The sequence below is a fragment of the Oncorhynchus kisutch genome, linkage group LG25, assembly GCF_002021735.2.
Source record: "Oncorhynchus kisutch isolate 150728-3 linkage group LG25, Okis_V2, whole genome shotgun sequence".
NCBI classification, from domain to species: Eukaryota; Metazoa; Chordata; class Actinopteri; order Salmoniformes; family Salmonidae; genus Oncorhynchus; species Oncorhynchus kisutch.
Window position 1 is genome coordinate 43,990,474 of NC_034198.2, and position 24,458 is coordinate 44,014,931.

Here is a 24,458-nt window from a genome sequence, read left to right on the forward strand (position 1 = left end):
ATATATCGTTTATTTTTCGTTTTTTACATATTTTCTCCACATATCTCTTTGAAAACATTTTGCTAAACCCTAAGCTTCCAAATACTCTCCTGCAACCCGACTCACCCAATGTAGCTATTTTTCCTAAAGTATTTATATTTACTTCGGGACCCCTCAACTGAAGCTAGCCAGCTAACCAGCGGGTATGCTAGCGGTCTCCAGCTAACCGGTCATCAGCTAACCTGTAGTTCGGAAAGCTCTCGCCTGTTCGTACAACGCGACTTTAACCAGAGCACAACGGACCTATTTATTTTTAATCCCCGGATTCCCACCGCAAACTAGCAACTAGCTATCTAGCTAAACCGCAACCTCGGATTACTCCTGGCTAGCGTTTCCACCCACTTAGCTTGAAGCTAGCCCGGCCGTAGCACCTGTGCTACTCCTGAGCTACAATACCCGGGCCCACGACCGGTCTACCGATGTCATCGCATGAAGAGGAATAAACAGACTCACCCCATCGCGACGTCCCCCAAAGGCTAACTCTCTAGCCCTCGCTATCTCCCTGCTTGCTAATTCGGCCTGCTAACTGCTAGCTTGTCCAGCTCCGGCCCGCTAACTGCTACCTTGTCTAGCCCGGGCCTACAAACTGTTAGCTTGTTAGCACAGGCCTGCTAACCGCCTGAATCGCCGCGTCTCAAACGCTCACCGGACCCATATTTACTTTCTATCTCTTTTGACTTTTAATTTGTTTATACCTTCCGGAAACCTGCCTCACCCAATGTGATAGGGAATCGCTATTATTTTGTATTTATTTTTAGAACACACTCAAGAACCTCCAGAAGCTAACCAGCTAACTAGCTACAAGCTATTTAGTCATTGTTAGTTTTTTTTTACCTGGATAACACTCGCCAGGCCAGCTTCCCTGCCCCATCCACCGCTGCCCCCTGGACACTGATCTCTTGGCTACATAGCTGATGCACGCTGGACTGTCCATTAATCACGGTACTCCATTCTGCTTGTTTGTTCTATCTGTTGGCCCCGTTGCCTAGTCTACGCCATTTTACCTGCTGTTGTTGTGCTAGCTGATTAGCTGTTGTCTCACCTACTGTTTTAGCTAGCTTTCCCAATTCAACACCTGTGATTACTGTATGCCTCGCTGTATGTCTCTCTCAAATGTCAATATGCCTTGTATACTGTTGTTCAGGTTAGTTATCATTGTTTTAGTTCACAATGGAGCCCCTAGTTCCACTCTTCACGCCCCTGATAACTCCTTTGTCCCACCTCCCACACATGAGGTGACCTCACCCATTACTACCAGCATGTCCAGAGATACAACCTCCCTCATCATCACCCAGTGCCTGGGCTTACCTCCGCTGTACCCGCACCCCACCATACCCCTGTCTGCGCATTATGCCCTGAATATATTCTACCATGCCCAGAAACCTGCTCCTCTTATTCTCTGTCCCCAACGCTCTAGGCGACCAGTTTTGATAGCCTTTAGCCGCACCCTCATACTACTCCTTCTCTGTTCCGCGGGTGATGTGGAGGTAAACGCAGGCCCTGCATGTCCCCAGGCACCCTCATTTGTTGACTTCTGTGATCGAAAAAGCCTTGGTTTCATGCATGTCAACATCAGAAGCCTCCTCCCTAAGTTTGTTTTACTCACTGCTTTAGCACACTCTGCTAACCCTGATGTCCTTGCTGTGTCTGAATCCTGGCTCAGGAAGGCCACCAAAAATTCAGAGATTTCCATACCCAACTATAACATCTTCCGTCAAGATAGAACTGCCAAAGGGGGCGGAGTTGCAGTTTACTGCAGAGATAGCCTGCAAAGTAATGTCATACTTTCCAGGTCCATACCCAAACAGTTCGAACTACAATTTTTTTTAATTACTCTCTCCAGAAATAAGTCTCTCACGGTTGCCGCCTGCTACCGACCCCCCTCAGCTCCCAGCTGTGCCCTGGACACCATTTGTGAATTGATCGCCCCCCATCTAGCTTCAGAGTTTGTTCTGTTAGGTGACCTAAACTGGGATATGCTTAACACCTCGCCAGTCCTACAATCTAAGCTAGATGCCCTCAATCTCACACAAATCATCAAGGAACCCACCAGGTACAACCCTAACTCTGTAAACAAGGGCACCCTCATAGACGTCATCCTGACCAACTGGCCCTCCAAATACACCTCCGCTGTCTTCAACCAGGATCTCAGCGATCACTGCCTCATTGCCTGTATCCGCTACGGAGCCGCAGTCAAACGACCACCCCTCATCACTGTCAAACGCTCCCTAAAACACTTCTGTGAGCAGGCCTTTCTAATCGACCTGGCCCGGGTATCCTGGAAGGACATCGACCTCATCCCGTCAGTTGAGGATGCCTGGTCATTCTTTAAAAGTAACTTCCTCACCATTTTAGATAAGCATGCTCCGTTCAAAAAATGCAGAACTAAGAACAGATACAGCCCTTGGTTCACCCCAGACCTGACTGCCCTCGACCAGCACAAAAACATCCTGTGGCGGACTGCAATAGCATCGAATAGTCCCCCGTGATATGCAACTGTTCAGGGAAGTCCGGAACCAATACACGCAGTCAGTCAGGAAAGCTAAGGCCAGCTTCTTCAGGCAGAAGTTTGCATCCTGTAGCTCCAACTCCAAAAAGTTCTGGGACACCGTGAAGTCCATGGAGAACAAGAGCACCTCCTCCCAGCTGCCCACTGCACTGAGGCTAGGTAACACGGTCACCACTGATAAATCCATGATTATCGAAAACTTCAATAAGCATTTCTCAACGGCTGGCCATGCCTTCCGCCTGGCTACTTCAACCTCGGCCAACAGCTCCGCCCCCCCCGCAGCTCCTCGCCCAAGCCTCTCCAGGTTCTCCTTTAACCAAATCCAGATAGCAGATGTTCTGAAAGAGCTGCAAAACCTGGACCCGTACAAATCAGCTGGGCTTGACAATCTGGACCCTCTATTTCTGAAACTATCTGCCACCATTGTCGCAACCCCTATTACCAGCCTGTTCAACCTCTCTTTCATATCGTCTGAGATCCCCAAGGATTGGAAAGCTGCCGCAGTCATCCCCCTCTTCAAAGGGGGAGACACCCTGGACCCAAACTGTTACAGACCTATATCCATCCTGCCCTGCCTATCTAAGGTCTTCGAAAGCCAAGTCAACAAACAGGTCACTGACCATCTCGAATCCCACCGCACCTTCTCCGCTGTGCAATCTGGTTTCCGAGCCGGTCACGGGTGCACCTCAGCCACACTCAAGGTACTCAACGATATCATAACCGCCATCGATAAAAGACAGTACTGTGCAGCCGTCTTCATCGACCTTGCCAAGGCTTTCGACTCTGTCAATCACCATATTCTTATCGGCAGACTCAGGAGCCTCGGTTTTTCGGATGACTGCCTTGCCTGGTTCACCAATTACTTTGCAGACAGAGTTCAGTGCGTCAAATCGGAGGGCATGCTGTCTGGTCCTCTGGCAGTCTCTATGGGGGTGCCACAGGGTTCAATTCTCGGGCCGACTCTTTTCTCTGTGTATATCAATGATGTTGCTCTTGCTGCGGGCGATTCCCTGATCCACCTCTACGCAGACGACACAATTCTATATACCTTCGGCCCGTCTTTGGACACTGTGCTATCTAACCTCCAAACAAGCTTCAATGCCATACAACACTCCTTCCGTGGCCTCCAACTGCTCTTAAACGCTAGTAAAACCAAATGCATGCTTTTCAACCGGTCGCTGCCTGCACCCGCATGCCCGACTAGCATCACCACCCTGGATGGTTCCGACCTAGAATATGTGGACGTCTATAAGTACCTAGGTGTCTGGCTAGACTGCAAACTCTCCTTCCAGACTCATATCAAACATCTCCAATCGAAAATCAAATCAAGAGTCGGCTTTCTATTCCGCAACAAAGCCTCCTTCACTCACGCCGCCAAGCTTACCCTAGTAAAACTGACTATCCTACCGATCCTCGACTTCGGCGATGTCATCTACAAAATGGCTTCCAACACTCTACTCAGCAAACTGGATGCAGTCTATCACAGTGCCATCCGTTTTGTCACTAAAGCACCTTATACCACCCACCACTGCGACTTGTATGCTCTAGTCGGCTGGCCCTCGCTACATATTCGTCGCCAGACCCACTGGCTCCAGGTCATCTACAAGTCCATGCTAGGTAAAGCTCCGCCTTATCTCAGCTCACTGGTCACGATGGCAACACCCATCCGTAGCACGCGCTCCAGCAGGTGTATCTCACTGATCATCCCTAAAGCCAACACCTCATTTGGCCGCCTTTCGTTCCAGTACTCTGCTGCCTGTGACTGGAACGAATTGCAAAAATCGCTGAAGTTGGAGACTTTATCTCCCTCACCAACTTCAAACATCAGCTATCTGAGCGGCTAACCGATCGCTGCAGCTGTACATAGTCTATTGGTAAATAGCCCACCCTTTCTCACCTACCTCATCCCCATACTGTTTTTATTTATTTACTTTTCTGCTCTTTTGCACACCAATATCTCTACCTGTACATGACCATCTGATCATTCATCACTCCAGTGTTAATCTGCAAAATTGTAATTATTTGCCTACCTCCTCATGCCTTTTGCACACATTGTATATAGACTCCCCCTTTGGTTTCTACTGTGTTATTGACTTGTTAATTGTTTACTCCATGTGTAACTCTTTGTTGTCTGCTCACACTGCTATGCTTTATCTTGGCCAGGTCGCAGTTGCAAATGAGAACTTGTTCTCAACTAGCCTACCTGGTTAAATAAAGGTGTTCTCAACTAGCCTACCTGGTTAAATAAAGGTGAAATAAAAAATAAAATAAAAAAGGTTTTCTTCCAGAATGGTCCTGTATTTGGCTCCATCCATCTTCCCATCAATTTTAACCATCTTCCCTGTCCCTGCTGAAGAAAAGCAGGCCCAAACCATAATGCTGCCACCACCATGTTTGACAGTGGGGATGTTGTGTTCAGGGTGATGAGCTGTGTTGCTTTTACGCCAAACATAACGTTTTGCATTGTTGCCAAAAAGTTCAATTTTGGTTTCATATGATAAGAGCACATTCTTCCACATGTTTGGTGTGTCTCCCAGGTGGTTTGTGGCAAACTTTAAACAACACTTTTTATGGATGTCTTTAAGAAATGGCTTTTTTCTTGCCACTCTTCCATAAAGGCCAGATTTGTGCAATATACGACTGATTGTTGTCCTATGGACAGAGTCTCCCACCTCAGCTGTAGATCTCTGCAGTTCATCCAGAGTGATCATGGGCCTCTTGGCTGCATCTCTTATCAGTCTTCTCCTTGTATGAGCTGAAAGTTTAGAGGGACGGCCAGGTCTTGGTAGATTTGCAGTGGTCTGATACTCCTTCCATTTCAATATTATCGCTTGCACAATGCTCCTTGGGATGTTTAAAGCTTGGGAAATCTTTTTGTATCCAAATTCGGCTTTAAACTTCTTCACAACAGTATCTCGGACCTGCCTGGTGTGTTCCTTGTTCTTCATGATGCTCTCTGCGCTTTTAACGGACCTCTGAGACTATCACAGTGCAGGTGCATTTATACGGAGACTTGATTACACACAGGTGGATTGTATTTATCATCATTAGTCATTTAGGTCAACATTGGATCATTCAGAGATCCTCACTGAACTTCTAGAGAGAGTTTGCTGCACTGAAAGTAAAGGGGCTGAATAATTTTGCACGCCCAATTTTTCAGTTTTTGATTTGTTAAAAAAGTTTGAAATATCCAATAAATGTCGTTCCACTTCATGATTGTGTCCCACTTGTTGTTGATTCTTCACAAAAAAATACAGTTTTATATCTTTATGTTTGAAGCCTGAAATGTGGCAAAAGGTCGCAAAGTTCAAGGGGGCCGAATACTTTCGCAAGGCACTGTATGTACCCATGTACAATAAATGCTGTATTTTGTAAATGTTTCACCTGATATGGATGAAAATACCCGTTAAAGCTGACAGTCTGCATTGTAACCTCATGGTCATTGTATCATTTCCAATCTAAAGTGCTGGAGTACAAGGACAAAACAACAATATATATACTATAGTTTTGGAGCTCACTGAATATGAACATTAATGTGTTTACAGTTTTAAATGCTTAGCACAAGTAAACTGACATGTACGGAATAATATTGGGAACGATATTGGATGATAACAGGCAGACAGTAGATACTAATATGGATATGACAGATAAAGCAATCCCATAACAATATTTCTCCATTGTCCATAGTAGCTACCGTTGACTAAATATCATTCCTTTAATGGGCAACTCAACCACCTGCATATTTTTCAAGGCTTCCTAAAGTTATAAAATAGTAATTTCATCATTCTAAAATACTATTTTTAGAGGTCAACGTTTGTCAACCTTGTCATTTCCCATTTTATACACAATTAGTGATGAAAATGTGTGATTTAAGGGTTAATGTCTACCTCCTTCCCACAGGCCAACAGTTAATATGTTTACCTCCTTCCCACAGGCCAACAGTTAATATGTCTACCTCCTTCCCACAGGCCAACGGTTAATGTCTACCTCCTTCCCACAGGCCAACGGTTAATATGTTTACCTCCTTCCCACAGGCCAACAGTTAATATGTCTACCTCCTTCCCACAGGCCAACGGTTAATATGTTTACCTCCTTCCCACAGGCCAACGGTTAATATGTTTACCTCCTTCCCACAGGCCAACAGTTAATATGTCTACCTCCTTCCCACAGGCCAACGGTTAATATGTTTACCTCCTTCCCACAGGCCAACTGTTAATATGTTTACCTCCTTCCCACAGGCCAACGGTTAATATGTTTACCTCCTTCCCACAGGCCAACGGTTAATGTCTACCTCCTTCCCACAGGCCAACGGTTAATGTCTACCTCCTTCCCACAGGCCAACGGTTAATGTCTACCTCCTTCCCACAGGCCAACGGTTAATATGTCTACCTCCTTCCCACAGGCCAACAGTTAATATGTCTACCTCCTTCCCACAGGCCAACAGTTAATATGTTTACCTCCTTCCCACAGGCCAACAGTTAATATGTTTACCTCCTTCCCACAGCCCAACAGTTAATATGTTTACCTCCTTCCCACAGGCCAACGGTTAATATGTTTACCTCCTTCCCACAGGCCAACGGTTAATATGTTTACCTCCTTCCCACAGGCCAACAGTTAATATGTTTACCTCCTTCCCACAGGCCAACAGTTAATATGTTTACCTCCTTCCCACAGGCCAACGGTTAATATGTTTACCTCCTTCCCACAGGCCAATGGTTAATATGTTTACCTCCTTCCCACAGGCCAACAGTTAATATGTTTACCTCCTTCCCACAGGCCAACGGTTCCGTTACACGTACTATGACGAGGCTCAAGGAGAGATCCACAGATCCATTGAACACCTTGATAAAATGGTAAACACAGTCTGATATTCAGGTATTTCTAGTAACATGAAAGATGTCTGTACACACCATCATATCTGTGTTTATATATTCAGGACTCTGACATTGCTTGTTCTAATATTTCTATATTTCTTAATTCCGTTCTCTTTATTTTGGGGATTTGCTTATTTTGTTAAGTATTACAGCACTGTTGAAGCTATGAACGTAAACATTTTGCTACACCTGCAATAACATATGTAAAATACACTACTTGACCAAAAGTATGTGGACACCTGCTTATCAAACATCTCATTCCAAAACCATGGGTATTAATATGGAGTTGATCCCCCCCCGTTTGCTGCTATAACAGCCATCCCTCTTCTGGGAAGGAGTTCCATTAGATGTTGGAACGTTGCTGCATGAATTTGCTCCCGTTCAGCCACAAGAGTATTAAGGAGGTCGGGCACTGATGTAGGGTGATTAGGCCTGGCTCACAGTCTGTGTTCCAATTCCTCCCTAAGATGTTCGATGGGGTTAAGGTCAGGGCTCTGTGCAGGCCAGTCAAGTTCTTCCACACCGATCTCGACAAACAGTTTCTGTATGGACCTCTCTTTGTGCACCGGGGCATCGTCACTGTTGCCACAAAGTTGGAAGCACAGAATCGTCTGGAATGTCATTGTATGCTGCAGCATTAAGATTTGCCTTCACTGGAACTATGGGGCCCGAACCATGAAAAACATCCCCTGGCCATTAACCCTCCACCACCAAACTTTATAGTTGGCACTATGCTTTCGGGCAGGTGGTGTTCGCCTGGTATCCAAACCCCGATTAGTCCGTTGGACTGCCAGATGGTGAAGCGTGATTCATCACTCCAGAGAAGATGTTTCCACTCCTCCAGAGTCCAATGGTGGTCGAGCTTTATACCGCTTCAGCTTCAGCCGACGCTTGGCATTGCGCATGGTGATCTTAGGCTTGTGTGCGGCTGCTCGGCCATGGAAACCCATTTCATGAAGCTCCAGACTTATAGTTATTGTGCTGACGTTGCTTACAGATGCAGTTTGTATCTCTGTAGTGAGTGTTGAAACTGAGGACAGACGGTTTTTATGCGCTTCAGCACTTGGCGGTCCTGTTCTGTGAGCTTCTGTGGCCTACCACTTTGCGGCTGAGCCGTTGTTGCTCCAAGATGTTTCCACTTCATATTTCAGATACTTCAAAGTAGCCACCCTTTGCCTTGATGACAGCTTTGTACACGCTTGGCATTCTCTCAACCAGCTTCATGAGGAATGCTTTTCCAAACGTCTTGAAGGAGTTCCCACATATGCTGAGCACTTGTTGGCTGCTTTTCCTTCCCTCTGCGGTCCAACTCATCCCAAACCATCTCAATTGGGTTGAGGTCGGGTGATTGTGGAGGCCAGGTCATTTGATGCAGCACTCCATCACTCTCCTTCTTGGTCAAATAGCTCTCACACAGCCTGGAGGTGTGTTGGGTCATTGTCATGTTGAAAAACAAATGATAGTCCCACTAAGAGCAAACCAGATGGGATGGCGTATCGCTGCAGAATGTTGTGGTAGCCATGCTGGTTAAGTGTGCCTTGAATTCTAAATAAATCACTGACAGTGTCACCAGCAAAGCACCATCACGCCTCCTCCTCCATGCTTCATGGTGGGAATCACACATGCGGGGATCATCCGTTCACCTACTCTGCGTCTCACAAAGACTCATCAGACCAAAGGACAGATTTCCACCGGTCTAATGTACATTGCTCCTGTTTCATGGCCCAAGCAAGTCTCTTCTTCTTATTGGTGTCCTTTAGTTGTGGTTTCTTTACAGCAATTTTACCACGAAGGCCTGATTCACGCAGTCTCCTTTGAACAGTTGATGTTGAGATGTGTCTGTTACTTGAACTCTGTGAAGCATTTATTTGGGCTGCAATTTCTGAGGCTGGTAACTCTAATGAACTTATCCTCTGCAGCAGAGGTTTTGGGGTTTTCCTTTCCTGTGGCGGTCCTCATGAGATCCAGTTTCATCAAAGCCCTTGATGGTTTTTGTGACTGCACTTGAAGAAACGAAAGTTCTTGAAGTTTTCCGTATTGACTGACCACCCCTACCTTGTCACAACACAACTGATTGGCTCAAATGCATTAAGATGGAAAGAAAGGCACACCTGTTAATTGAAATGGATTCCAGGTGACTACCTCATGAAGCTGGTTGAGAGAATGCCAAGAGTATGCAAAGCTGTCATAAAGGCAAAGAAAGGGTGGCAAATTTGAAGAATCTCAAAACATTTTATTTGTTTAACACTTTTTTGGTTACTACATGATTCCATATGTGTTATTTCATAGTTTTGATTTCTTCACTATTTTTCTACAATATAGACAATAGTAAAAATCAAGAAAAACCCTTTAATGAATGGGTGTCAACTTTTGACTGGTACTGTAGTGAACTGTTAGGGGTATCAGACTGGGTTCTAAACCCCTCTCCCTTGTCTCTCCAGGGTTAGGGTTATATAGTTAACTGTGTCAAACTGGGTTCTAAACCCCTCTCTCTTGTCTCTCCAGGGTTATATCGTTAACTGTGTCAGACTGGGTTCTAAACCCCTCTCTCTTGTCTCTCCAGGGTTATATCGTTAACTGTATCAGAGTGGGTTCTAAACCCCTCTCTCTTGTCTCTCCAGGGTTAGGGTTATATAGTTAACTGTATCAGACTGGGTTCTAAACCCCTCTCTCTTGTCTCTCCAGGGTTAGGGTTATATAGTTAACCATATCAGACTGGGTTCTAAACCCCCCTCTCTAGTCTCTCCAGGGTTAGGGTTATATAGTTAACTTAACTGTATAACTAAACCCCTCTCTCTTGTCTCTCCAGGGTTAGGGTTATATAGTTAACTGTATCAGACTGGGTTCTAAACCCCTCTCTCTTGTCTCTCCAGGGTTAGGGTTATATAGTTAACTTAACTGTATAACTAAACCCCTCTCTCTTGTCTCTCCAGGGTTAGGGTTATATAGTTAACTGTATCAGACTGGGTTCTAAACCCCTCTCTCTTGTCTCTCCAGGGTTAGGGTTATATAGTTAACTTAACTGTATAACTAAACCCCTCTCTCTTGTCTCTCCAGGGTTAGGGTTATATAGTTAACTGTATCAGACTGGGTTCTAAACCCCCCTCTCTAGTCTCTCCAGGGTTATATAGTTAACTGTTGGGGGTATCAGACTGGGTTCTAAACCCCTCTCTCTTGTCTCTCCAGGGTTAGGGTTATATAGTTAACTGTATCAGACTGGGTTCTAAACCCCTCTCTCTTGTCTCTCCAGGGTATGGGCATTATAGAAACACTGGACCCCATGTCCTTCACCAACTACTTGAAGAAATACCACAACACCATCTGTGGACGTCATCCTATTGGAGTGCTGCTAAACGTGAGTGGTAACGGGTACAACAACAACCATGTTAGAATCTGACATCTACAGTACACCTTTGTTAGTTATACAGTGCCTTGCGAAAGTATTCGGCCCCCTTGAACTGTGCGACCTTTTGCCACATTTCAGGCTTCAAACATAAAGATATAAAACTGTATTTTTTTGTGAAGAATCAACAACAAGTGGGACACAATCATGAAGTGGAACAACATTTATTGGATATTTCAAACTTTTTTAACAAATCAAAAACTTAAAAATTGGGCGTGCAAAATTATTCAGCCCCCTTAAGTTAATACTTTGTAGCGCCACCTTTTGCTGCGATTACAGCTGTAAGTCGCTTGGGGTATGTCTCTATCAGTTTTGCACATCGAGAGACTGACATTTTTTCCCATTCCTCCTTGCAAAACAGCTCGAGCTCAGTGAGGTTGGATGGAGAGCATTTGTGAACAGCAGTTTTCAGTTCTTTCCACAGATTCTCGATTGGATTCAGGTCTGGACTTTGACTTGGCCATTCTAGCCTGAAATGTGGCAAAAGGTCGCAAAGTTCAAGGGGGCCGAATACTTTCGCAAGGCACTGTACATCACATGACACAGCCCTGTGTGCCAGAAGATCTGTGTATCTGACTGTTCCTGTGTCATGTGATGTACACTACTGTTCAAACATTTGGACTTAAAAAGTGTATTTGAAAGATTTTTTTGGGGTCCATTTAAAATAACATCAAATTGATCAAAAAATACAGTGTAGACATTGTTAATGTTGTAAATGAATATTGTAGCTGGAAACGGATGGAATATCTGCATAGGGGTACAGAGGCCCATTATCAGCAACCATCACTCCTGTGTTCCAATGGCACGTTGTGTTAGCTAATCCAAGTTTATCATTTAAAAGGCTAATTGAGCAATAGAACACCCTTTTGCAATTATGTTAGCGCAGCTGAAAACTGTTCTGATTTAAAGAAGCAATAGCACTGGCCTTCAGACTAATTGAGTATCTTGAGCGTCAGCATTTGTGGTTTTGATTACAGGCTGAAAATGGCCAGAAACAAAGACCTTTCTTCTGAAACTCGTCAGTCTATTCTTGTTCTGAGAAATGAAGGCTATTCCATGTAAGAAATTGCCAAGAAACTGAAGATCTCGTACAACGCTGTGTACTACTCCTTCCACAGAGCAGGAAAAACTGGCCCTAACCAGAATAGAAAGAAGAGTGGGAGGCCCCGGTGCACAACTGAGCAAGAGGACAAGTACATTAGTGTCTCTGGACGCCTATGTAGATATTCCATAAAAAATCTGCCATTTCCAGCTAGAATAGTCATTTACAACATTAACAATGTCTACACTGTATTTCTGATCAATTTGATGTTATTTTAATGGACAAAAAAATTGCTTTTCTTTCAAAAACAAGGACAAAGTGACACTAAACTTTTGAACGGTAGTGTACATCTGACTGTTTCTTGCTTTCTTCCTACTTGATTGATTTTGTTTTCCAGGCTGTGTCTGAGCTGAGGAAGAGTGGAACAGAGATGAACTTCTCCTTCCTGAACTATGCCCAGTCTTCCCAGTGCAGGAACTGGCAGGACAGCTCTGTTAGCTACGCAGCCGGGGCCCTCCTTGTACATTGATGTGGTTCACCTCGGACATTCCCAAATGGCACCCTCTTCCCTATTTTGTACTTTTTGACCAGTGCCGATAGTAGCCCTGTCCAAGCCAGAAAGGCTCCTCTTCACCCCTCTCCTCTCCTCACCCTCCTCCTCTCCACCCCCTCTCCTCCCCCTCCTCCTCTCCACCCCTCGCCCTCGCCCTCTCCTCCCCCTCTCCTCACCCTCTCCTCCCCCTCTCCTCCCCCTCCTCCTCTCCACCCCTCCCCCCCTCCTCCCCCTCTCCTCCCCCTCTCCTCACCCTCCCCCTCTCCTCACCCTCCTCCTCCTCACCCTCCTCCTCCTCACCCTCCCCCTCTCCTCACCCTACTCCTTTCCTCACCCTCCTCCTCCCCCTCCCCCTCTCCTCACCCTCCTCCTCTCACCCTCCCCCTCTCCTCACCCTACTCCTCTCCTCACCCTCCTCACCCTCACCCTCACCCTCCTCCTCTCCTCAACCTCCTCTCCTCCCCCTCTCCTCACCCTCCTCCTCACCCGCCTCCTCTCCTCACCATCCTCCTCACCCTCCTCCTCTCCTCACCCTCCTCTCACCCTCCTCCTCTCCTCACCCTCCCACTCTCCTCACCCTCCCCCTCTCCTCACCCTCCTCTCCTCACCATCCTCCTCACCCTCCTCCTCTCCTCACCCTCCTCTCACCCTCCTCCTCTCCTCACCCTCCCCCTCTCATCACCCTCCCCCTCTCCTCACCCTCCCCCTCTCCTCACCCTACTCCTCTCCTCCCCCTCCTCCTCCCCCTCCCCCTCCCCCTCCCCCTCTCCTCACCCTACTCCTCTCCTCACCCTACTCCTCCCCCTCACCCTCCTCCTCTCCTCACCCTCCTCCTCCCCCTCCTCCTCTCCTCACCCTCCTCCTCAACCTCCTCCTCTTCTCACCTTCCTCCTCTCCTCAACCTCCTCCTCACGCTCCTCCTCTCCTCACCCTCCCCCTCTCCTCCCCCTCCTCCCCCTCCCCCTCTGCTCACCCTCCTCCTCTCCTCACCCCCCTCCTCTCCTCACCCTACTCCTCACCTCCCCCCCTCCTCTGCTCCCCCTCCCCCTCTCCTCCCCCTCCTCCTCTCCTCACCCTCCTCCTCACCCTCCTCCTCTCCTCACCCTCCCCCTCTCCTCCTTTCCTCACCCTACTCCTCGCCTCCCCCCCTCCTCTGCTCACCGTCCTCTCCTCCTCCTCTCCTCACCCTCCCCCTCTCCTCCCCCTCTCCTCCCCCTCCCCCTCTCATCACCCTCCCCCTCTCCTCACCCTCCCCTCTCCTCCCCCTCCCCCTCTCCTCACCCTCCCCTCTCCTCACCCTCCCCCTCTCCTCCCCCTCCCCCTCTCCTCCCCCTCCCCCTCTCCTCACCCTCCCCCTCTCCTCACCCTCCCCTCTCCTCCCCCTCTCCTCCCCCTCTCCTCCCCCTCCCCCCTCCCCCTCTCCTCACCCTCCCCCTCTCCTCCCCCTCCCCCTCTCCTCCCCCTCCCCCTCTCCTCCCCCTCTCCTCCCCCTCCCCCTCTCCTCACCCTCCCCCTCTCCTCCCCCTCCCCCTCTCCTCACCTCCCCTCCCCTCTCTCCTCACCCTCCCCCTCTCCTCCCCCTCCCCTCTCCTCACCCCTCCCCCTCTCTCCTCCCCCTCTCCTCCCCTCCCTCCTCCCCCTCCCCTCTCCTCCCCCTCCCCCTCATCCTCACCCTCCCCCTCTCCTCACCCTACTCCTCTCATCACCCTACCCCCTCTCCTCACCCTCCCCCTCTCCTCACCCTCCCCCTCTCCGCCCCCCCTCCCTCACCCTCCCCCTCTTCCTCACCCTACTCCTCTCATCACCCTCCCCCTCTCATCACCGTCCCCCTCTCCTCCCCCCTCCCCCTCCGTCTCCCCTCCCCCTCTCCTCACCCTCCCCCTCTCCTCCCCCTCTCCTCACCCCTCCCCCTCTCCTCACCCTCCCCTCTCCTCACCCTACTCCTCTCATCACCCTCCCCCTCTCCTCACCCTCCCCCTCTCCTCACCTACTCCTCTCATCAACCCTCCCCCTCTCCTCACCCTCCCCCTCTCCTCACCCTACTCCTCCTCATCAAACCCTCCCCCTCTCATCACCGTCCCCCTCTCCTCACCCTCCCCCTCTCCTCACCCTCCCCCCTCTCCTCCCCCTCCCCCTCTCCTCCCCCTCCCCCTCTCCTCCCCCTCCCCCTCCCCCGCTCCTCCCCTCCCCCTCTCCTCCCTCCCCCTCTCCTCACCCTCCCCCTCTCCTCACCCTCCCCCCTCTCCTCAGCCCTCCCCTCCCCCTCCCTTCCCTCCCCCCCCTCCCCCTCCCCTCTCCTCACCCCCCTCTCCTCACCCTCCCCCTCTCCTCCCCCTCCCCTCATCCTCCCCCCTCCCTCCTCTCCTCCCCTCCATCACCCTACCCCTCGGCCCCTCTCATCCCCCCCTCACCGTCCCCCTCTCCTCCCGCCTCCCCCTCCCTCCCCTTCCCCCTCCTCACCCCCCTCTCCCCTCCCTCTCATCACCCTCCCCCTCTCCTCCCCTCCCCCTCTCCTCCCTCCCCCCTCCTCCACCCCCTCTCCTCACCCTCCCCCTCTCGCTCACCCTCCCCCTCTCCTCCCTCCCCTCTCTCCTCCCCTCCCCCTCTCTCTCCCTCCCCCTCCTCCCCTCCCCTATCCTCCCCCTCCCCCTCTCATCACAACACCTCCCCCCTCTCCGCAACATACTCCCCTCCCCCTCTCCTCCCCTCCGCCCTCGTCCTCCCCCTCCCCCTCTTCCCACCCTCCTCCCCTCATCCTCCCCCTCCCCCCTCTCATCAATCCAATCACCTCCCCCTCTCCTCCCCTCCCCCTCCCCCGCTCCTCCCCCTCCCCTCTCCTCACCCTACTCTTCATCACAATCCCTTCGGGCCCCCCCCTCTCACATCATCACCGTCCCCCTCGTCCTCCCCCTACCCCTCCTCCTCCACCCGCCCCCCCTCTCCTCCCCCTCCCCACTCTCCTCACCCTCCCCCTCTCCTCAAACCCTCCCCCTCTCACTCCTCCCCCCTCCCCCTCTCCTCCTCACCCGCCCCCTCTCCTCCCCTCCCCCTGCCTCCCTCCCCCTCCCCTCCCCCTCCCTTCTCCCCCCCTCCCCCTCACTCTCCTCACCCTCACCCCCCCCCCTCTCCTCCCCCTCCTCTCCTCCCCCCTCCCCTCCCCCGCGTCCTCACCCTCCCCCTCTCCTCCCGCCCCCTCCCCCTCTCCTCACCCTCCCCCCTCTCCTTCCCCCTATCTCTCCTCCCTCGTTCCCTCCCCCTCCCCCTCTCCTCACCCTCCCCCCTCTCCTCACCCTCCCCCTCTCCTCACCCTCCCCTCTCCTCACCCTACGTCTCCGCCCCCTCCCCATCTCCTCCCCTCCCCCTCCCCCTCTCCTCACCCGCCTCCTCTCCTCAACCCTCCCCCTCTCGGCTCACCCGTCCCTACCACTCCCCCTCCCCCTCTCCTCACCCTCCCCCTCTCCTCCCCCTCCCCCTCTCCTCACCTCCCCATCTCCTCCCCCTCTCCTCCCCCTCGTCCTCCCCCTCTCCCTGGACTCACCCTCCCCCTCCCTCCCCTCCCCTCCCTCTGCCTCCCCTCTCCATCCCCCTCTCCTCCCCGCCTCCGCCTCACCCTCCCCCTCCCCTCCCCCTCCCCCTCCTGTCCCTCCCCCTCCCCCTCTCCCCCTCTCCTCACCCCTCCCCTCCCCTCCCCTCCCCCTCCTCCTCCCCCTACTCCTCACCCTCTCTCCCCCTCCCCTCCCCCTCCACCTCTCCCTCCCCCTCTCCTCACCTCCCCTCCGCCTCCCCCCCTCCCCCTCTCCTCACTCTCCTCCCTCTCCTCACCCTCTCCCATCTCCTCCCCCTTCACACCCTCCTCACCCGCCCCCTCTCCTCACCCCCCCTCTCTCCCTCCCCTCTCCTCACCCTCCCCCTCTCCTCCCCCTCCCCCTCTCCTCCCCCTCCCCCTCTCCTCCCCCTCCCCCTCTCCTCCCCCTCCTCCGCCTGAAGTGTGGTTGCATTTATCTTTATGTATTATTTATTTTTGGATTGGAAGGGAAGGGGTGTTTTTTGATATTTTCATCTGGGATGGAGGACAGTAATGGGGTTGTATTTGGGGTTCGTTTAGGGACTCAACTTGTTCCTTATGACCCTGTTGTTTTCCTGAACAAGACTTTTAAAATGAATATTAAAACTTTCAAATAAGTCCTGAAGTCCTGAAGTCCTCTTTACATGTGCAGACCTCATGTGATCTCACTAAAGTGTGCACTCTGCAGACTTCACTCACTCTGCAGACCTCACTCACTCTGCAGACCTCATGTGATCTCACTAAAGTGTGCACTCTGCAGACCTCACTCACTAAAGGAATAATAAAACTGCAGGTGTAAATGGAATGCATATTTTACTGAAATGATGACAATGAAATGACTTTTGACTGACTGCTTTACAAGCTTGGATAATGTCCTGGTAGTAAAACCCTGGCCCAAATGGCACTACTTTGGACCCGAGCCTGTAGGGTACCGTTAACGTCTTAAAGCCACTGAGAATAGCATCCTAGGTAGCTCCTAAATCAAATCAAAACAAATGTTATTTGTCACATACACGTGGTTAGCAGATGTTAATGCGAGTGTAGCGAAATGCTTGTGCTTCTAGTTCCGACAATGCAGTAATAACGAACAAGTAATCTAACTAACAATTCCAAAAAACTACTGTCTTATACACAGTGTAAGGGGATAAAGAATATGTACATAAGGATATATGAATGAGTGATGGTACAGAGGAGCATAGGCAAGATACAGTAGATGATATCGAGTACAGTATATACATATGAGATGAGTATGTAAACCAAGTGGCATAGTTAAAGTGGCTAGTGATACATGTATTACATAAGGATGCAGTCGATGATATAGAGTACAGTATATACGTATGCATATGAGATGAATAATGTAGGGTAAGTAACATTATATAAGGTAGCATTGTTTAAAGTGGCTAGTGATATATTTACATAATTTCCCATCAATTCCCATTATTAAAGTGGCTGGAGTAGAGTCAGTGTCGTTGACAGTGTGTTGGCAGTAGCCACTCAATGTTAGTGGTGGCTGTTTAACAGTCTGATGGCCTTGAGATAGAAGCTGTTTTTCAGTCTCTCGGTCCCAGCTTTGATGCACCTGTACTGACCTCGCCTTCTGGATGACAGCGGGGTGAACAGGCAGTGGCTCGGGTGGTTGATGTCCTTGATGATCTTTATGGCCTTCCTGTAGCATCGGGTGGTGTAGGTGTCCTGGAGGGCAGGTAGTTTGCCCCCGGTGATGCGTTGTGCAGACCTCACTACCCTCTGGAGAGCCTTACGGTTGAGGGCGGTGCAGTTGCCATACCAGGCGGTGATACAGCCCGCCAGGATGCTCTCGATTGTGCATCTGTAGAAGTTTGTGAGTGCTTTTGGTGACAAGCCGAATTTCTTCAGCCTCCTGAGGTTGAAGAGGCGCTGCTGCGCCTTCCTCACGATGCTGTCTGTGTGAGTGGACCAATTCAGTTTGTCTGTGATGTGTATGCCGAGGAACTTAAAACTTGCTACCCTCTCCACTACTGTTCCATCGATGTGGATAGGGGGGTGTTCCCTCTGCTGTTTCCTGAAGTCCACAATCATCTCCTTAGTTTTGTTGACGTTGAGTGTGAGGTTATTTTCCTGACACCACACTCCGAGGGCCCTCACCTCCTCCCTGTAGGCCGTCTCGTCGTTGTTGGTAATCAAGCCTACCACTGTTGTGTCGTCCGCAAACTTGATGATTGAGTTGGAGGCGTGCGTGGCCACGCAGTCGTGGGTGAACAGGGAGTACAGGAGAGGGCTCAGAACGCACCCTTGTGGGGCCCCAGTGTTGAGGATCAGCGGGGAGGAGATGTTGTTGCCTACCCTCACCACCTGGGGGCGGCCCGTCAGGAAGTCCAGTACCCAGTTGCACAGGGCGGGGTCGAGACCCAGGGTCTCGAGCTTGATGACGAGCTTGGAGGGTACTATGGTGTTGAATGCCGAGCTGTAGTCGATGAACAGCATTCTCACATAGGTATTCCTCTTGTCCAGATGGGTTAGGGCAGTGTGCAGTGTGGTTGAGATTGCATCGTCTGTGGACCTATTTGGGCGGTAAGCAAATTGGAGTGGGTCTAGGGTGTCAGGTAGGGTGGAGGTGATATGGTCCTTGACTAGTCTCTCAAAGCACTTCATGATGACGGATGTGAGTGCTACGGGGCGGTAGTCGTTTAGCTCAGTTACCTTAGCTTTCTTGGGAACAGGAACAATGGTGGCCCTCTTGAAGCATGTGGGAACAGCAGACTGGTATAGGGTTTGATTGAATATGTCCGTAAACACACCGGCCAGCTGGTCTGCGCATGCTCTGAGGGCGCGGCTGGGGATGCCGTCTGGGCCTGCAGCCTTGCGAGGGTTAACACGTTTAAATGTCTTACTCACTTCAGCTGCAGTGAAGGAGAGACCGCATGTTTTCGTTGCAGGCCGTGTCAGTGGCACTGTATTGTCCTCAAAGCGGGCAAAAAAGTTATTTAGTCTGCCTGGGAGCAAGACATCCTGGTCCGTGACTGGGCTGGGTTTCTTCCTGTAGTCCGTGATTGACTGTAGACCCTGCCACATGCCTCTTGTGTCTGAGCCGTTGAATTGAGATTCTACTTTGTCTCTGTACTGGCGTTTAGCTTGTTTGATAGCCTTGCGGAGGGAATAGCTGCACTGTTTGTATTCAGTCATGTTACCAGACACCTTGCCCTGATTAAAAGCAGTGGTTCGCGCCTTCAGTTTCACACGAATGCTGCCATCAATCCACGGTTTCTGGTTAGGGAATGGTCTGACTGTCAGTGGAGTTACAGTGGAGTTACAGATTACAGGACAGGTCTGACTGTCAGTGGAGTTACAGATTACAGGACAGGTCTGACTGTCAGTGGAGTTACAGATTACAGGACAGGTCTGACTGTCAGTGGAGTTACAGATTACAGGACAGGTCTGACTGTTAGAGTGGAGTTACAGATTACAGGACAGGTCTGACTGTTAGAGTGGAGTTACAGATTACAGGACATGTCTGACTGTCAGTGGGGTTACAGATTACAGGACAGGTCTGACTGTTAGAGTGGGGTTACAGATTACAGGGCAGGTCTGACTGTCAGTGGGGTTACAGATTACAGGACAGGTCTGACTGTTAGAGTGGGGTTACAGATTACAGGGCAGGTCTGACTATTAGAGTGGGGTTACAGGTTACAGGGAAGGTTTGACTGCTAACCTGGACACTTATAAGAAATCCTGCAATGCCCTCCAATGAACCATCAAACAGGCAAAGTATCAATGCAGGACTAAGATTGAATCGTACTACACCGGCTCCTACGCTGGTCGGATGTGGCAGGGCTAACAAACTGTTACAGACTACAAAGGGAATCACAGCTGAGAGCTGCCCAATGGCACCAGCCTACCAGACGTGCTAAATTACTTCTATGCTCGCATCGAGGCAAGTAACACTAAAACATGCATGAGAGCATCAGGTGTTCCGGATTACTCTAATCACGCTCTACGTAGCCGATGTAAGTAATATCTGTAAACAGGTCAACATTCACAAGGCCGCAGGGCCAGACGGATTACCAGGATTTGTACTCCGAGTATGCGCTCACCAACTGGCAAGTGTCTTCACTGACATTTTCAACCTCTCCCTGTCCAAGTCTGTGGACAACATGTTTCAAGCAGACCATCATAGTGCCTGTGCCCAAGAACACAAAGCCAACCTGCCTAAATGACTACCGACCGTAGCACTCATGTCTGTAGCCATGAAGTGCTTTGAAAGGCTAGTCATGGCTCACATCAACACCATTATCCCAGAAACCCTAGGCCCACTCCAATTTGCATACCGCCCCAACAGATCCACAGATGATGCAATCTATATTGCACTCCACACTACCCTTTCCCACCTGGACCTATGTTGACAATGCTATTCATTGACCACAGCTCATCGTTCAACACCATAGTGCCCTCAAAGCTCATCACTAAGCTAAGGACCCTGGGACTAAACACATCCCTCTGCAACTGGATCCTGGACTTCTGACTGGCCGTCCCCAGGTGGTAAGGGTAGGTAACAACACATCTGCCACGCTGATCCTCAACACGGGCCCCTCAGGGTGCGTGCTCAGTCCCCTCCTGTACTCCCTGTTCACTCATGACTGCACGGCCAGGCACAACTCCAACACCATCATTAAGTTTGCCAATGACACAACAGTGGTAGGCCTGATCACCGACAATGACGAGACAGCCTATAGGGAGGAGGTCACAGACCTGGCCGTGTGGTGCCAGGACAACAACCTTTCCCTCAATGTGATCAAGACAAAGGAGATGATTGTGGACTACAGGAAAAGGAGGACCTAGCATGCCCCATTCTCATCGACGGGCTGTAGTGCAGCAGGTTGAGAGCTTCAAGTTCCTAGGTGTCCACATCACCAACAAACTAACATGGTCCAAACACACCAAGGCAGTCGTGAAGAGGGCACGACAAAACCTATTCCCCCTGTCATGAGAATTATGTTCTCATAATGTTCTCATAACCCAATTTAATTATACTACTCAGTCTGCAACCTAGAATTTGTAAGATACTGGTTGAATGCAACAGACGGAGGCCCAGCTAAAATAGTCAATAAGGTTTATTCACGAGGGCGCTGGTCTGTTGTACAAAACCATTCATTTTATACTGGCTTCTTACGCACACACTTCCACACACAAACATTAGGTATCCTACGCACACACTGTCCTGCTACCCAGCCGACAAAGATTAGGGGAGTCCGTGAGAATCACTCCCCTCAAGACAAGGAGACCCTGGGAAGTACTCTCAGTGGCCACCAGTGTCACGACTCCCAAGGTGGCTCCCCTGCCTGTTCGGGCGGCGGTCGTCGTCGCCGGTCTACTAGCCACCACCGATACCCTTTTCTGTTTGTTTGGTCTTATTGGTTGCACCTGTCTATTATTTTGTTTTTTGATTCATGTCTATTTAAGTATGTTAGGCCCGCCTATTTTTATGGGGGATTGTTTTTCTGTTAGTCAGGTTGTGCCCTGTGTTGGGTTGGACTATTTTCTGTCGATTTTCGCCTGTTGTTTTGGGTGTTGGTTTTGGGAATCCTAATAAAGTCGGTTTCCTCTCTGAATCTGATTCTGCTCCCACCACTCCAGGCGTTTGTGACAGAATCCTCTGAACCTCAATGGAGTCAGCAGGAGCAGCTGCACCTTCTCTCCCATCCATGGAGGAGCGAGTCCTCCGTCATATTGCCATTCTCCACCGTATCGGGTCGGCAATGGACCAGATGATGGAGAGGATTGACCGATGGGAGAGGAGTGGCCTCCCTACCTCACCCCCAGCTCCTCTTCTGCCAGCACCACCTACCCATCCTACGGCATCCGGATCCGGTGCTCTGCGTCTGGCGCTCCCCAGGGAGTACGATGGAACGGCGGCTGGGTGCCAGGGGTTCTTACTACCGCTGGATCTGTACCTGGCTACCGTTTGTCCGACTCCCTAGGGGGAGGAGAGCGTGAGCGTCCTCGTCTCCTGTCTAACGGGTCAAGCCCTGGAGTGGGCCAACGCAGTGTGGAATGGCCCAGACTCTGCAAGGGATCAATACCCCAAGTTGTACGGCTGTTTCACCTGCGACAGGAGACGAGGAGCGCGCAGGACTTTGCGCTGGAGTTCCGGACCTTGGCCGCTGGGGCGGGGTGGAACAACAGGGCCCTGATGGACCACTATCGCTGTAGCCTCCGGGAGTACGGACGCTGTCAGGACGCCACCCTCTCCCTCGACGAACTCATTGACATGTCCATCTGACTAGACAACCTGCTGGCTGCCCGCGGGCGTCGGTTGGTTCCACCTCCAGGCCGTCCCGCTCCAATCCCCAGGGATTAGGGGGGGCTGCATCGAGGGGGATCAGGGGAGGAGGCTCCTCCTGCACCTGGTGTGGTCGGAGAGGACACCCTGCCGATCTGTGCTGGAGGAGCTCGTCTGGGAGTCAGGATGGCAGGCAGAGCACTCCTTTTTCACCCCACCAGACTCACCCAGAGCTCCTTGTTGGTCATATGTTCTTACTAATTTCTTTCTCTGAGTTTTTCTCCCTCTCTACAGCATTAAGGCGCTAGTCGATTCAGGCTCAGCTGGGAACTTTATGGATCGTGGGCTCGCGTTAAGGTTTGGATTAGTTACCCACTACCCACTACCTCTCATCGCCACGGCGGTGGAATCATTTCACGGGGCGAGTTTTTTCACAAAACTGGACCTCAGGAGTGCGTATAATTTGGTGCGTATCCGGGAGGGAGATGAGTGGAAGACCGCGTTTAGTACCACATCTGGCCATTAAGAGTACCTCGTCTTGCCGTATGGGTTGAAAAGTGCTACAGCCATTTTCCAATCTTTCGTAGACAAGATTCTCAGAGGCCTGCACGGGCAGGGTGTGGTAGTGTATATGGATGATGTACTGATCTATTCTGCCACACGCGCCGCGCATGTGTCTCTGGTGCTTAAGGTACTTGGGCAACTGCTGGAGCATGACCTGTACATCAAGGCTGAGAAATGTGTGTTCTCCTAATAAGCCGTTTCCTTCCTGGGTTATCGCATTTCCACCTTTGGGGTGGTGATGGAGTGTGACCGCGTTACAGCCGTGCTTAATTGGCTGACTCTGACCACGGTAAAGGAGGTGCAGTGGGTTTTAGGGTTTGCCAATTACTACCGGAGGTTTATCCGGGGTTTTGGTCAGGTGACGGCTCCCATTACCTCACTGCTGAAGGGGGGCCGGTGCTTACGGAGGAGTGTGACTGTTTGAGGTTGTGGACAGGTGTCTTTTATACTGATAACGAGTTCAAACGGGTGCCATTAATACAGGTAACGAGTGGAGGACAGAGGAGCCAGAAATCTTGCTTGTTTGTAGGTGACCAAATACTTATAGGGGGTAGAGAGAGGGGGGGGGGCAGAGTGAGAGAGGGGGGGGGGGGGGAGAAAGAGAGAGAGAGGGGGAGAGAGAGAAAGAGAGAGGGAGAGAGACAGAGGGGATAGAGAGAGAGAGACGGAGATAGAGAGAGAGACGGAGATAGAGAGAGAGAGGGGGGAGAGAGAGAGAGGGGGGAGAGAGAGACAGAAAGAGAGAGGGCAGAGAGAAAGAGAGAGGGGTAGAGAGAGAGGGGGTAGAGAGGGGGAGAGAGAGAGACCATATTTATGTTTATTTACTTTCCCTGTTGTACTTTAGAAGACAGGGTAGAGGTGGCTGCTCCCTGTTGTACTTTAGAAGAGAGACTAGAGGTGGCTGCTCCCTGTTGTACTTTAGAAGGCAGGGTAGAGGTGGCTGCTCCCTGTTGTACTTTAGAAGGCAGGGTAGAGGTTGCTGCTCCCTGTTGTACTTTAGAAGACAGACTAGAGGTGGCTGCTCCCTGTTGTACTTTAGAAGGCAGGGTAGAGGTGGCTGCTCCCTGTTGTACTTTAGAAGGCAGGGTAGAGGTTGCTGCTCCCTGTTGTACTTTAGAAGACAGACTAGAGGTGGCTGCTCCCTGTTGTACTTTAGAAGACAGACTAGAGATGGCTGCTCCCTGTTGTACTTTAGAAGACAGACTAGAGGTTGCTGCTCCCTGTTGTACTTTAGAAGACAGACTAGAGGTGGCTGCTCCCTGTTGTACTTTAGAAGACAGACTAGAGATGGCTGCTCCCTGTTGTACTTTAGAAGGCAGGGTAGAGGTGGCTGCTCCCTGTTGTACTTTAGAAGGCAGGGTAGAGGTTGCTGCTCCCTGTTGTACTTTAGAAGACAGACTAGAGATGGCTGCTCCCTGTTGTACTTTAGAAGGCAGGGTAGAGGTGGCTGCTCCCTGTTGTACTTTAGAAGGCAGGGTAGAGGTGGCTGCTCCCTGTTGTACTTTAGAAGGCAGGGTAGAGGTTGCTGCTCCCTGTTGTACTTTAGAAGACAGACTAGAGATGGCTGCTCCCTGTTGTACTTTAGAAGGCAGGGTAGAGGTGGCTGCTCCCTGTTGTACTTTAGAAGGCAGGGTAGAGGTGGCTGCTCCCTGT

At 50.7% G+C, this 24,458-nt stretch overlaps 1 protein-coding gene across 1 annotated transcript in view; it reads left to right on the forward strand.

Annotated features, from left to right (window-relative positions):
- LOC109870227 (protein MEMO1) overlaps nucleotides 1-12,588 on the forward strand; it is a 34,904-nt gene extending 22,316 nt beyond the window's left edge. The window contains exons 7-9 of the mRNA XM_031805248.1: nucleotides 7,325-7,401; nucleotides 10,673-10,777; nucleotides 12,265-12,588. Of these exons, the coding sequence (XP_031661108.1) occupies nucleotides 7,325-7,401; nucleotides 10,673-10,777; nucleotides 12,265-12,396 (314 nt within the window). The 3' untranslated portion in view covers nucleotides 12,397-12,588. The remainder of the gene's footprint in view (nucleotides 1-7,324; nucleotides 7,402-10,672; nucleotides 10,778-12,264) is intronic.
- The last annotated feature ends 11,870 nt before the right edge of the window (nucleotides 12,589-24,458 follow it).